We start from the raw sequence: 13,142 nt of genomic DNA, 5'->3' as shown, positions 1-13,142 counted from the left end.
ACAAGCCCCAGTGCAGCACCACCCTCACAAGCAAAAGAAGTCATCTCCAAGTCAGAACATCCTTTGCTAACACTTATATACTCTGTGACAAGCCACGGGGCCAGATCTGAGCACATCCCATTCCTTTTGGTTCAGCCCCGTTGCAGACCAGTGATCAGGAACAGCCGTACAGCGTGCGTTCCTCCCTGCGGTGCTGCAGAAACCAGAAAGGGGAAGAGCATTGCGAGGGAAGCCCACGGTCCTCCTCGGTGTGACCACGTCACCATCCTGACACGGCATTTGGCACTAAGCAGCACTGCTCACCCACTGCTTCAACTCAAGCAGGGCTTCCTGGTTGTTCTTGGGGAAAAACAAGAGCTGTGTTGCCTCCGGGACTGTGTTTTTCAGGGGAAACTCACTAGCTTATCTGCCCTTCGGTTCTTTCTGATGTTCTGTCAGGGTATCAATGGAGAATGGTTGGATTTCGGAAGGCAAGGATCTTCCTACCTGTGGCTCAAAAACGCCAGGGAGTGATTCAATATTTGCTTAAGGAATGCAAAGGATACAGCACAGTCGGTTCCTACTGTGACCTTGGAGACTCCTGTCGCCACGTAATTTCACTGACTGTAAATAACGGCCGTTAGCGATAAATTACGTAAATCTCACCCCACTTCACAGTTCCTGGGAAAGCCGGCGCAGTGGGGAACGAGCCCAGGCACCCTCGGGCCGGCGCGGCCCGACATGGCGGCGGCTCCGGCGGCCCCGCGAGAGGCTCCGCGCGGCCGGCGGCCGCGCCGCAGCGCCCCCCGCGCCGCGCCGCGCCGCGCCGCCGCGCAGCGCAGCGCAGCGCCCTCAGCCACCCGCCTCTGCACTCCCCGTTTCGCCCCGGCTGCCGGCTCCGGGCAGCCAAGGTGAGCCCCAAGGAGCACCCGCAGCCGGCGGGAGGGGCCGAGCCCGCTGGCAGCGCTCCCGCCTACGAGTCGTTTCCCCCCCTTCCCCCGCGATTACCGCCGCCCGCGGGCGCGGAGGGGCGGTGCGCAGGGGTGGGCCGGGGCGGGGCGGCGCGGCACAGAGAAGGCTCTTTATGCGGCGGGAAGCTAGCCGCATTTGGAACAACGGGTGGCTGCAGCGAGAGCGCGGAGCTATCCCGGCGGGGGCAAGGGCAAGGGGGGCGGGGGAGTGGAAGGGAGGAGAGGCGGCGGCGGCAGCAGCAGCAGCAGGAGGAGGAGGAGGAGGAGGAGGAGGAGGAAGGCACGGAGGAGGACGGAGCCGCGGGCGGAGCGCCGGCGCTGCTGCTATTGTTCCGCACCAGGCGCCAGCCGGGACACGTGGCGCCGCTGAGCCCCGCACCGCGCTTGCATCTGCGGGTCCCGCACGCAGCCGCCCGGCACCATGGGCAAGGGGGTGAGCAGGGGCGGCCGCTGAGGGGATGCAGAGCGGCTGAGGGGCTAACCGGGGCGGGCTGGCGCCCCTCGAGCGCGCCCCGGCGGCGGCGTGAGCCGCGGCGGGGCGGAGCGCATGCCCGGGGCGTGGGCATGCAACCGGGAGTGGGAAATTCAAGGAGCCGGAGCGGGAGCCAGGGCTGGTCGCCGGGCGGGCGGGTCGTGGGGGGGGGCAACGCCGGGTCGGGGCAGAGAGGGGGGCCTCCCCCAGGGCCCGCCTGCGGCTTGCGCCGTGGCTGCGGGGGCTTTGCGAGCGCCTCGGCAGATGTGGCCCGCCTTTGTCTGCCCCGGGCTGGGAGACGCCGGGGCCCTTCGGGCTGGCAGCGGCGGAGGGGGAGGGGGCGCCTGGTGCCGGTGCCGCTGTCCCGGGGTAGGGGGGGAGGCTGTGAGCGGGGGGGAGGGAGGCGCCTGGTGCCGGTGCCGCTGTCCCGGGAGACAGAGCCGGGCGAGGGGAGCCTAGTCGGGCGGGGAGGGAAGGCGGTCGGCGCTCCGGCAGCCGCGAACGGTTGCCACGGCGGCCAACGGCTGCCGCAGCCGTTGGCGGGTGGTGCCCTCCCTCCCCCACGGCGTGCTCCGGGTGCCCGCGTCGGCCGCCGGCGCCCTCGGGGCGGGCAGCTTGCTCCGTGAGAGGAAGTAGCGGAGATGTCTGCGAGAAGGGGGAAGGCAAAAGCCCGGCACACCGCGGGCGCCTCCTCCTCGCCGGGAAGATGGGCGGAGGGTGGGGTTGAATAAGACGTGGTTGAAGAAATGGCCGCGCGGCGCTGTCAATGGGCCCCTTATTCTGGTGGTCGCAACGGCGGGAATCGCGTAGCGTTTCTGTCCCAGGGAAAGCCGGGCGGGGAGGGAAGAGCGGAGGAGACAATTATTTAAAAGTTAAACCTCACAGCCAGAATATATATAAATAGGAACCTGAGGGTTTCATTTTAACTTAAACTCTTTGGGAATAGTCTCCTAAAATTTATCCGGCCAGGTTGGTAGCATTTGCTTTGTGTTCGCTCCCGGTATGGTTTCTGTCCACGCAGGCAGCATAGAGGATGGAGGTTAGGAGTGCTGATTTTTAAAAGCTGGGTGATGTCCTGTCCTGGTATGAGGTTTTCCACAGCTTGTTCTGTGGAAAATCTCTCGGCTACGGTTCCGAGGTGATAAACACTCCTTTTCGTTATGCATGCTGTTGGTGAAAGCGTGCTCCAGGTTGAAGGTTAGCCTGACAGTTTTCTAGTCAGCATGGAAACAGAAATGTGCTCTGTAAGTGATGTTATCTGATGCCCTTTTGGAGCTCAGCTTGAAAGTGTGGCTGCTCTAATATCTTTTTGGCTATTATAAGAGTACTTTAGACTTCTGGAGGCACGAGGCCTGGGGGTAGGGGAAGCTGGCAGGCTAAAAGGCCCTGCTTATTAGTGCTAATTTGCTTATTAGTACCAGTGAGGATATGATAAGATTTGATGGACTAGAGAAGGTGATCATTCAAGACTTTATCATGTCCCTCTGGTTAATTGGTGTGATAAAGTCTCCTAGAGTGCTGTGCGGCAGTTCCTGTATACTGGGGTGAGGAGTTATATCAGCACTTTGTTTCCTTTTAGTCTTCTACCTTATAACCCACAATGAAAAGTCCTTAATTCGGATTATTTCTTTTTAATAAAAGTATGTATTTGAAAGCTCTTGAAAGCAGAAGTCAAGATTCTGGTTTTTGATCACTGTATCAAATTTTGCCATGTGGGGAGCAGAAATACCTCTTGAGTTGCTCTGATTTTGTTCTTCTGATCTTGTTCGGAATAAACAAAAGCAATTTCTCTGAGTATGGGTTTATTTTTTTATTTGTAAGAACTTTGGGGTCTTCTCATTCCAAATACTTTGCTTCTAGATGTTGTACAGTTGGGGGAGGGGAGTAGGTAGATTTCTGTTTACCTCCCCCCCCCAACTCTTTCCTGGAAAAATTTATAATTTCTCTACTTCCATGAAGGCAGCATAACTGCAAGGTTCCCAGAGATATAGGAATAAAAAAAGATTATTTCCACTTGCTTGTTAGTGCTAGCTGCTTACAGTTGTTCTGCATTTTCAAAGCGCTGTTCAGATGTTGATCTGGACAATGTAGAGTTAGTCAGTGCTGTATAGCAATGGCAATATTGACAGGAGTATGTGAATGATAGGAGAACAGCAAACACAGCTGAAAAGACAATTATTTGAAAAAGGTGCCCTGAGGAGCATTTCCACCACCACCTATTAAGCTCAATTGCCCAGTGTAATGTATTTCAGTCTACTGTGTAGTTTAACTGGTAGTAGTCACTTGGAAGGAACAGACACGGTGCACAGTACGAGGTCACCTAAGAGATAAATATGGGGTGGTGGGGGAAGAGTTAATAAGACTTCTGGATGTTCTAGTTCATCAAAGAAGGATGCAGAAGGTTTCAGTGGGGAGTTTAGGCTATCTCTACTTGATCACTGAGAGTTAATTTGTGATGAAAGTAAGATTTACATACCTTACATGCATAATAAGCAATTTGGGCTGACACTGAACCTCCTACATGAGGGGTAATACAGCAGTGTATGGCTGCCTCACGCTTTCTGCTATTAAGTCACAAGATTGGCTCATTTAGCAGTGAGGAAAGCATGCTCTAATAGGCACACCCTGAAAAAAGTGGATGTGAAAGAGCAAGAAGCTGGAAAAGACTGTATATGATTGCAAAACTGAACAGCAAATGCCTGTTCTGACTTAGGGTTCCTAAAAAGTAATTTTTTTTTCTTTCCCATGGGAAAAAGAGCCTTAAAGAGCGAGAGAGAGAGGTGTGTGTGTGTGTGTGCATGCCCTGTGTGAGACAATGTGTGACACAGATCTCTCTTTAAGCGTTTGCATTTTTCTTTCCCATGGGAGCCTAGCATTGAAAAGACACTAAGAGTGTGTGACACACAGATAGACCTCTCTGAGTGCTTGCATGTATGGGTGAAGAAAAGCTGACTGGAGCATCTGTTTTGCTTTAAATGGTAATGGGGCTAAGGGAGGGGGCCCCAAACAGGAGATTTATCAAAGGCTATGTGTAGTGGAGAAAAGCAGACAATATTTCATTTCTGCTCAGTATTTGCCTGGAAGCTGTTTGTGGACAGCAGCATGTTTCATTATATTTGCCTTGCTACATGTATGTAGAGTATAATCATTAGTGTATTCAGTTGCTTCAGGAGAACAATATTAATGCCTGAAACTCAGTTAAGCTTGTCTGCTGTTAGAAACTAGGAAGACTTATTTCTTAATGGATCAACTGGGGGAAAATTATGCAAATCAAAGCATTCCTTATCTAGTGTGCTTAAGTCTTAATATGTTAACCAGCACCACCTCCAAAATCATCTTTGTTCCCGCTTCTGTTAGTATGGGGGGGTGATAGAATATTCTTTTTGCCAAAGAAAACCCTTGGCCCCAGCCAATACTTTTTTTTTTCAAGACAGTGCAGTGGAATAGGAGGGTCTTTGACAAGTGTTCTGTACTTGTGTGTTGCAGTCCCACAACATAAGGGGAATCCTGATGTGCCAAAAGCACAAAATAGCACACTTCAAAAACCCAGACCCTTTCAAGGGACAGTTGAAGCTGTTGGTTGTTGTAGGGGAGAACTGTGTCCAGTCCATTGATCCTTCATGTGTTTGACAACTATTAGAGAGTTCTAGGTTGACAGTACACACACACACACTAATGTTCCAGGTGCAGAATTGTGGCAGATAACACTTCATAGCTGGCACAGCACCAAAGAAAAAGGAAGGGCTCCTCAGTTACACACCAGTAGTGTTTGGAAAGCTAGTTCTGCTCCTGAGTCTTCAAGGAGCAGGGGAGACTTTGGCCCTATTACTCAGAGGGCTTGGAGAAAACGTAGCGTATGAATGGTCACATTTCAACGTTGATGGCAAAGCCTTGCTTTTTCATGTGAGCAGGGGTTGTCCTGCAGGAATTTGGGACTATGAAGCAAGTCTGCTTGCTCAATCCCAATAGGATGTGTTCACAATGAGAAATTACGGCTGCTTAGTAAAAGTTACATAGTACTGCCATAGTTCCTGAGAGTCTGTTCAACTGATGCAGTCAGTTAGACTTTTGATTAAAGATGGGAGATTGAGCAGAGCTTCTGAAAGGGACTGAGAAAGTTCCAAAGAGGGTATTTATGTCCCTTGCTAAAATCACGTATTATCTCTACAGAGCAGTGTCTCCAATCCAATAGTAACAGTTACTAACATGACTCATCTGGTTAATGTATTTACTTAAGTTTGTCTCATGAGACAGCAGGACAGTAACTTTTCCATTTGTTCTGCCCAGTTAACTACCTAAATACTAGAACAGACTGGGTCTCCAGAGACTACTTAAATCATCTTTTACTTAACATTGCCGGTAAGGGTAGATGATATCAGAACCGGGTACTGCTGAAATTGTCTGTTGACTCGCACTCCTCCCATTTCCTTGTTAATGATGGTTCACGTCTCAGTATCAACCATAAACGGCTCAATTAGCACAGAGTGGAAAAACACAAGTTGTATCTTAAAGACAATAGGGCTTTGGGGAGGGGGTGGTGCATAAAACTTCTTGCATCCCTGTGTACAAATGTTCTGCTTCAGCCAATGGAAAAAGCTTGCATGAAAAAAAGGTTATATTCTGTGGCTTTTCTTGTCACAGTTTTGATGAGTCACAGTTCCTCAGCTAAGCGAAATAGCAGAGGGGGCATTTCTGATGAGACAGACCTTCCTTTGTGTTCAGACCATGTGATTAATTCTTGATAAGATGTAGGTCAGGAGCCCCATATGTTTTCTTCATTGTATGGCAGGAAAAGGAAGGGGAGAACAGGGAAATTTTACAATGACAAGGGGGTGGGATGAACCCCTCATCTCCTTTCAGTGCAGGCTGCACAGGCCTTTGAATATATCCTGATCTTCTTGCCAGAAGAGAAGCACTGGCCATTAAGGTAGAAACAGGGTCTATGTGTCAAATTCAGATTTGAATGATGGGACAGGAAGTCCAGTTTCTGACTGAAGTAACCCTATAGCAAGAATTGTAGCTGATGCTACTGTCTTATATTTTCGATAAAGTTGGGATGCAGTAGCAAGGCAACGAAGGAGTAATATTTTTTTAACTGAGGTGCTCTGAGCTCCTCAGTAGGATGACAAGTACTCAGAGGCTGAAGGAAACAAGTAGCTTCACTTTTTTTTTTTTCTTGATTGCAGCTGATGGCTTTTCTATTTCTTTTTGCAAATCATGCTTAAACAGAGGCAATGTGCTTCTTAATGTTTGTCTGCTTGTAGATTGCCTTTCTAGCTACAAGAGCTAGAAGCTCTTACATTCTTGGGTTGTTTTCTTCCTTCCCCTCTGAGTGTGTTAAGTAACTGTAGTTCTCAGTCTTCTAAGAACCAGGGCTCCTAGACCACCTGCAAAAGCTTGCTAAGCTGTTTATGAAGAAGGGAGTGAAATAAGATGATAGAATGCTAATCAAAGCCCCAGCTTAATCACCTTCATTGGAAGCTACTTTTCATTTTGAGCAGTAAACAGGAAGCATGTGTTTTATGTGGGACTATGTCTGGACTTTACTACTACTCAAGATCTAATATTTATTTGAATCTGAGAGTAAAGTTAAAAAGGGAAGCCTCATGGTGACTTTCTGCAAGTTGCCCTGTGGCAAATTCTTGTGATCCTGGAATGTGTGGACTGTGCTGTTTTAAGTTCTGTGGTTTTCTCTCTTTTTTTATTTTTTTTAACAAAATAATGAAATAGGAGTTCTGGTGCAGAAAGGAGAATGTCAAGAATGCTGACAGTCTGTAGTCTTGTGCCTTTTTTTCTGGATAAAAGGAGGCAACAGCTAGAATCTGTTGCATTTATTTAGTTTCCATTGCACAGCTCTGGCTGCATGCAAGGATATGTGGAATTCAAAGTTTATTTCCCCTTATTTGAGGAGACTTCTGTGTCTGAAATGTATGAATATGTTTGCAGAATGGTGTGCATGGGGCTTAGAAAAGAAAGAAAGAAAGAAAATGGTCTTGTCTAGATGTGTCTGACGGGTTCCTTAGAAGTTGTGATTTGTTTCATTTGGGCAGTTTCACTTTTGTTTTTGGTTTCTGCATCTATCAGGGTAAGTAATAACAAAAAACCCTTCCTGTGTTTGTCATTCAACAGGTCAATTCTTGGATTATAATAATAGTTTGTGTCCGGATTGCTGTTGCTCTAGGGAATCCAATTTGTGGTTTGAGGTGCTCGTGCAAACAGCAAGGCAGTGACTCAGAACCTTCTTCTTAATCTTGTTACTGGTTTGACTATGTTGCTGCTAACTGCTGTTTCATCTCAAAGTACTCCTCAGTTCTTATTGGGTGAAAGTGTCATGGCATAAAACTTGGAAGGGGTGTAATGTCTTCTGCAGAAGAGAAGGGAGGAAAAATCTGCTACTGGAGGCTTGTGAGAGCCTGGAAATCTGTAGAGGGTTTAAAGGAGAAACTACATTACAATGCCATACTGGTGCTTGGTTTTGGTACCTTATAGAAGGGGGTTTACCTTTTGTTTAGGATTATACTTAGGACCACATCTAAGTATAAGATAAAAACTTCATGCAGAAACAGTTACAATTAAAGGAAATAAATCCCTCTGAATAAAGATTCCAGCTGAAATACCAATTTGAGAAAGGCTGTTTGGAACCTGTCCCCCAAATTTGACAAGAGGTAATACATTTGACAATAATACATTTGATGAGGTAACACTTTAAAATCTTGATGGGGTGGTACTTCCCCTCCTCAAAGATGTGAAAGATTGTGAGGGAAGAGGAGTTAATGCTGTGAAGGAAACGTACATTTGCACCTATGAATTAGATTCTTCTGATCTTCTACTTTCCGCTTGAGCTGAAGCTCACGTGTGAAAACTAATCTAAGAGCATGCAGTCTGATTTCCTCCTAGCTGATACTGTACAACATCTGGGTGTAACCTGTGCATCATGGATGCTGCTGAGTAGTTGTCCGTTTACTAGCCTATTTAAGAGGCATAACTTTATTTAAACCATAATCATTTTATCTGTCCCACAGTCTTATATGTACAATTGACTCTGCTGTAGAAGCTGACTGTAGGTGTTTCTTACAATACTATGTCTTTTTTTTTAAAGGCTGGAAGAGACAAATATGAGCCTACTGCTACATCAGAGCATGGCACAAAGAAGAAAAAGGGGAAGGAGAGAGACATGGAGGAGCTGAAAAAGGAGGTCTCAATGGTAAGAGTGTGTGACAGGAGAAAGAGCAGCTTTAAGTTTGTTCACTACCTCCAAAGCTCTGTATCTCACACAGTTTTAGGAGGAAAGCTGTTGAGCTGACAGCATGGTTACTAATGGCACTGATCTTCCTTCTGGTCCCCTGTGTCTCCAAGCCAGACATTCTGCAAGTATTTTAGCATCCAAATGAGTGCTCAGTAGCCTCTGAAAACGTCACTTCTTGAAAGGCACTTGACATAAAACTCAAGCGTCTGATTGCCCTGTGTTACACACAGCAAAGTATAGCTGCATTTCCTCACTCAGGCTGTCTAGATAGTGGCGGTTCAGACCTTATTGTGCTGTCATGTGGATGAAATTGCTATTTTTACTTCAGCTGAGGAGTTGAATCTGTATGGCTTTATTTGCTGTTGGCCTCTGCTCAGACAGACCTCAGTAGCAGCATTCCTTTTAATCACATATGATGCCATGGAGAGATTCCCATGCCTGTCTGAATGTTGGATGATGCTGTACATCTGTGTACGAGCAGCATCCAGCTTAGAACAGTTCTTCTTGAAGTTGATAAGGTTTTGCTGATGTGCTGTGGATTTTGGTCTGGGCTCTCACTTTTTTGGCACTGCTTGTTAGGAAGAGGGGAGGCTGAAACTTGTTCTAGGAACAGATTTTCTTTTCAGTAGCCAAACTGGTTTAAAGTCTCTGCTCCCTCCAGCAGAAGTGTTTATGCAAGGCAGTGCTGTTCACCAGTTGGGAGCTTGATCCAGTTGAAGAACCTGGCTATAAAAAGGAGCCTCTTTAGGGGAAGAAACACTGCTTAAGCTGGCAGTGTTACTGAAAGCAAGTGTGAAATTACAGGGCTAAGCTTCTGTATACTTCTGCATTCTTTCCTGACACCCTCCTGCCTGAAAACTACTGAGGGTTCACAATCTGCAGCAGAGGGTGGGAGAAAGACTGCACTGAGATGTAGTCAGGTTTTTAGAAAGCTGTCACGTCATCTCCAAATAGCCACAAGAACAAGGATAATAAGGCTGCCTTGAGTTGCTGAGTGAGATAGAGATTCTCTTTGGAGAGGAAATAAGCTAGAGCCTTGCTGTCTCACTGAGCTGTTACTGATGGTGGTGGGAATTGGAGGGGAACAATCACTGAGCTCTTGCTGACCAATTTGCAGGGACTGTTATCTTCCCTCACCTTTTCTTGTCTTTCAGGATGATCACAAGCTGAGCCTTGATGAACTCCATCGTAAATATGGAACAGACTTGAGTCGAGTAGGTAGACTTTGTTTTCCCTCCTGCTTTGTCCTGATCTGAAAAGGAACAATCTCACCTGAAAGCATTTCATGAAGGGGAGATCTGAGTGGTCTTTTCTTTTTTAGTCTCAACTCCTCCTGTTAAGTTTCTTAGACTTTGGGGAAAGTAGTTGAGCTCACAAATATTTTTCTCAGTCCTCCCACAATGCAGCCTGGCTGCAATACTTTCATGACTTTGTTAGAAACAAAGTCACTGTTATCTGCCTCTGGATTGTTCCAAGGTCAAATTCATTCTTGGATTTTTCCCTTAGAAGCCTTTAATAAAGGCAAATGTTTGTCTCCTGTTGCAAATAGTCTAGTGAGCTAGCACATGCACAGAGACTAAATGATGGCTAGTGGCAGTTAAAATTTTATTATTTTCATAAAAAGAGGAGTGTAAGTGGGTTGGCTAACCTTGAAGTCCCATTCAGTAGCACTGCAGTGGTTTCATGGCTTTGCTCACTTGCTTTTTATTTACTAATTTTTTTTGCAGGGTTGCATATAGCAACAAGTCTGTTCTTACTCTGTAACAGTGTAGAGATTTGCATACTTCTGTCAAAGGCCTTGGCTTCTGAAAAGCTCAACTTCCTGGAAAACCAGCTGTCATCTTCGCGGCCCCCAGCTTTCACTTGTCCTATAATTTGGACTGGGATGCTTCTCAAAGCTTGAAAGTCCACTGTTGTAGCTTTCTTGTCCTGTGCTTCTTCAATGCTTTTTAGTCCTATGGTCTGCAGGCTCTTCGTGTAGCATGCAGCTTCCTCTAGCTCCTCTTTCAGTGTCAAGCTTTCACATCCTGCAGTTGTGTTGCACAGTCCTGACAGCTTTGCAGGCTTTGATTCCCTGTTACAATCTCCTTTTTGCTGTGACAAGACTCCTGCATTCTTGAGCTGAAGATGAATGAATTCAAAACTACCTTTTCTGGTCAGTCTTGCCACAATGTCTCTGAAAAGAACTCCTCTTTTCTCTTCACTTCACTACTAGGGTTTGACACCTGCACGTGCAGCTGAGATTTTGGCTCGTGATGGCCCAAATGCCCTCACCCCACCACCAACCACTCCTGAATGGGTAAAGTTCTGTCGGCAGCTCTTTGGAGGATTCTCGCTTCTGCTGTGGATTGGCGCTGTTCTGTGTTTTCTGGCTTATGGCATACAAAGTGCAAAGGCGGAGGAGACCAATAATGATAATGTAAGTAAAAATGTCTACTTTACCTCAAAGGCAGGCTGAGCAGCCTGTTTGGCTTCAAGCAGATCTACTTCCTGTAAGCATTCAGTCCAGAAACTTTTCACATAAGCATGGGAAATTTGGTGGGTGAGCTTAACATGTCTTGGAATGCCTCCACATAATGAAAAAACAGCCATCTTCCTTCATGTTGGGCACTTAATCACTTAGCAACTGATCTGGAGAAACTAGGCCTTTCAACCAGATCATGTTCAGTCATTCTTTCTATTCCTTGTAGCTATACCTCGGTATTGTGTTGGCAGCTGTGGTTATCATTACTGGCTGTTTCTCTTACTACCAAGAAGCAAAAAGTTCAAAGATTATGGAGTCCTTCAAGAACATGGTGCCTCAGGTATGAAACAACTCATTTGCTTGACCTTCTGAGCTGTAGCTTACTTGGGGCTTTTACCTGGTTTAAACATGGGTTTTAATTGCGAAAGGCCTGCATTGATGGGAATGGTGTGTATTGGCCTTTAGCAGGCAAGATGTTTCCTGGGCCAAGCTGTTGCTGTGGGTAACTTGCTCTGAACATTGAGGAGTACAACACTCCCTCCAAGTATGCTCCCAGTGATTATGCTAATAGTCCAGGGCAGTTCCTGGCACTGTGAGTTCTGCAAGTTTCCTAACACTTGTAGGATACTTTCTAGATAGTCTGGAGAGTAGAGTAATTTGTGTAAGCCTTTCATAAACAGTCAGTATCATGCTTAACCATCTTACTACCATCCTGGCAGCAAAGAACTTTATCAAAAAACAGCTATTTTTCTTAAATCACATGCCTATCTGAGGGCATGCTATTACTCTAAGCAGAAGTTTTCTAGAACCATAGAACAACTATTTTAAGAAGGTGCATGAAACCTCTGAGTGTCTTATGAGCTGCTTTTGACATAGATTGTTTTTTTACTATCTTTCAGCAAGCTCTTGTAGTCAGAAATGGTGAGAAGATGAGCATAAATGCTGAAGGTGTAGTAGTTGGAGATCTAGTGGAGGTGAAAGGAGGAGACAGAATTCCAGCTGACCTTCGTATCATATCTGCTCATGGTTGCAAGGTACAGTGGTGACCATGTCTCTGAAAACCTCATGCCATAATGAAGGATGATAAACTGATCTGTTTCGAAGAATGTCTTCTATGTTGTCAATGGGTGGTGGAAGAACGACCCTGCTTGAGCAGGGGGGTTGGACTAGATGATCGCCAGAGGTCTCTTCCAACCTTACTGATTCTGTGATTCTATGAAAGGTGTGGACTGCATGGTGTTAGCCTTCGTCACGGAAGCATCTGCTTGCTTGTGTATGAAGCAGTAATCTCTTCCATGCAGGTGGACAACTCTTCTCTCACTGGGGAATCAGAGCCTCAGACCAGGTCTCCAGACCTCACCAATGAGAACCCACTGGAGACCAGAAACATTGCCTTCTTTTCTACCAACTGTGTGGAAGGTATGCAACTATCCTAGTTGTGTAAGGTATTAATAGTGCTAGGGAACAAACTGCTTCATGCTTAGTGTGCTAGTTGGGAGACCAGTCGTATTGCCCAAGAGCAGACTGGAAGTTCCCAGCAAAGGCTTTGTCTGTTCCAACTACAACACTGTGCAGTAGGCAGAGAAGACTCTACAGCACTGCTAACAGGTTTCTTGCTTCTCCAAGAGGATGTGTAACTTTTGCAACTCATGCTGGAGAGAGTACAGTAAATAGGGATTGTACTGGCAGCTGTGTGGTGGATCTTCAGGCCTGACTGTCTAAATACAGCAGTGTTAAAGTATAGATACCAAGCATGAAGCAAAATGGTCAGGCAGAGTTATTGGAAATAATACAGCTGTTGCAGAAGGCAGGAATTCTAGAACATTTCAGGCAGAACTTCCAGTAGCAGCTTTGAGTGTGGTAGTAAGCACTGCATGTGTTAAAGCCCGTGGTATCTTGGCTGATCTGCAAGGGTATAAAGGTATGACTATCCAGGGATGGTATAATCCTTAGCATATCATGTTCTCTCTTGACAGCAAACGGCCCTAAAAATTAAAATGTCTTTTGTAC

At 46.6% G+C, this 13,142-nt stretch overlaps 1 protein-coding gene across 2 annotated transcripts in view; it reads left to right on the top strand.

Moving 5' to 3' along the window:
- Nucleotides 1-1,200: 1,200 nt before the first annotated feature.
- The window catches only part of ATP1A1 (ATPase Na+/K+ transporting subunit alpha 1), a 28,525-nt gene continuing 16,583 nt past the window's right edge, over nucleotides 1,201-13,142 (top strand). Inside the window, exons 1-7 of one of the 2 annotated variants that reach the window (XM_062595206.1) lie at nucleotides 1,201-1,383; nucleotides 8,522-8,626; nucleotides 9,823-9,882; nucleotides 10,884-11,087; nucleotides 11,359-11,472; nucleotides 12,032-12,166; nucleotides 12,434-12,551. In XM_062595206.1, coding sequence (XP_062451190.1) covers nucleotides 1,372-1,383; nucleotides 8,522-8,626; nucleotides 9,823-9,882; nucleotides 10,884-11,087; nucleotides 11,359-11,472; nucleotides 12,032-12,166; nucleotides 12,434-12,551 — 748 coding nt within the window. In that variant the 5' untranslated portion in view covers nucleotides 1,201-1,371. Of the gene's footprint in view, nucleotides 1,384-8,503; nucleotides 8,627-9,822; nucleotides 9,883-10,883; nucleotides 11,088-11,358; nucleotides 11,473-12,031; nucleotides 12,167-12,433; nucleotides 12,552-13,142 lie in introns of those variants that run through there. The other variant, XM_062595196.1, reaches the window with a different exon arrangement.

Source organism: Rhea pennata, chromosome 1 (genome assembly GCF_028389875.1).
Source record: "Rhea pennata isolate bPtePen1 chromosome 1, bPtePen1.pri, whole genome shotgun sequence".
Classification (NCBI taxonomy): domain Eukaryota; kingdom Metazoa; phylum Chordata; class Aves; order Rheiformes; family Rheidae; genus Rhea; species Rhea pennata.
This window is presented reverse-complemented; position numbering and strand designations above follow the sequence as displayed.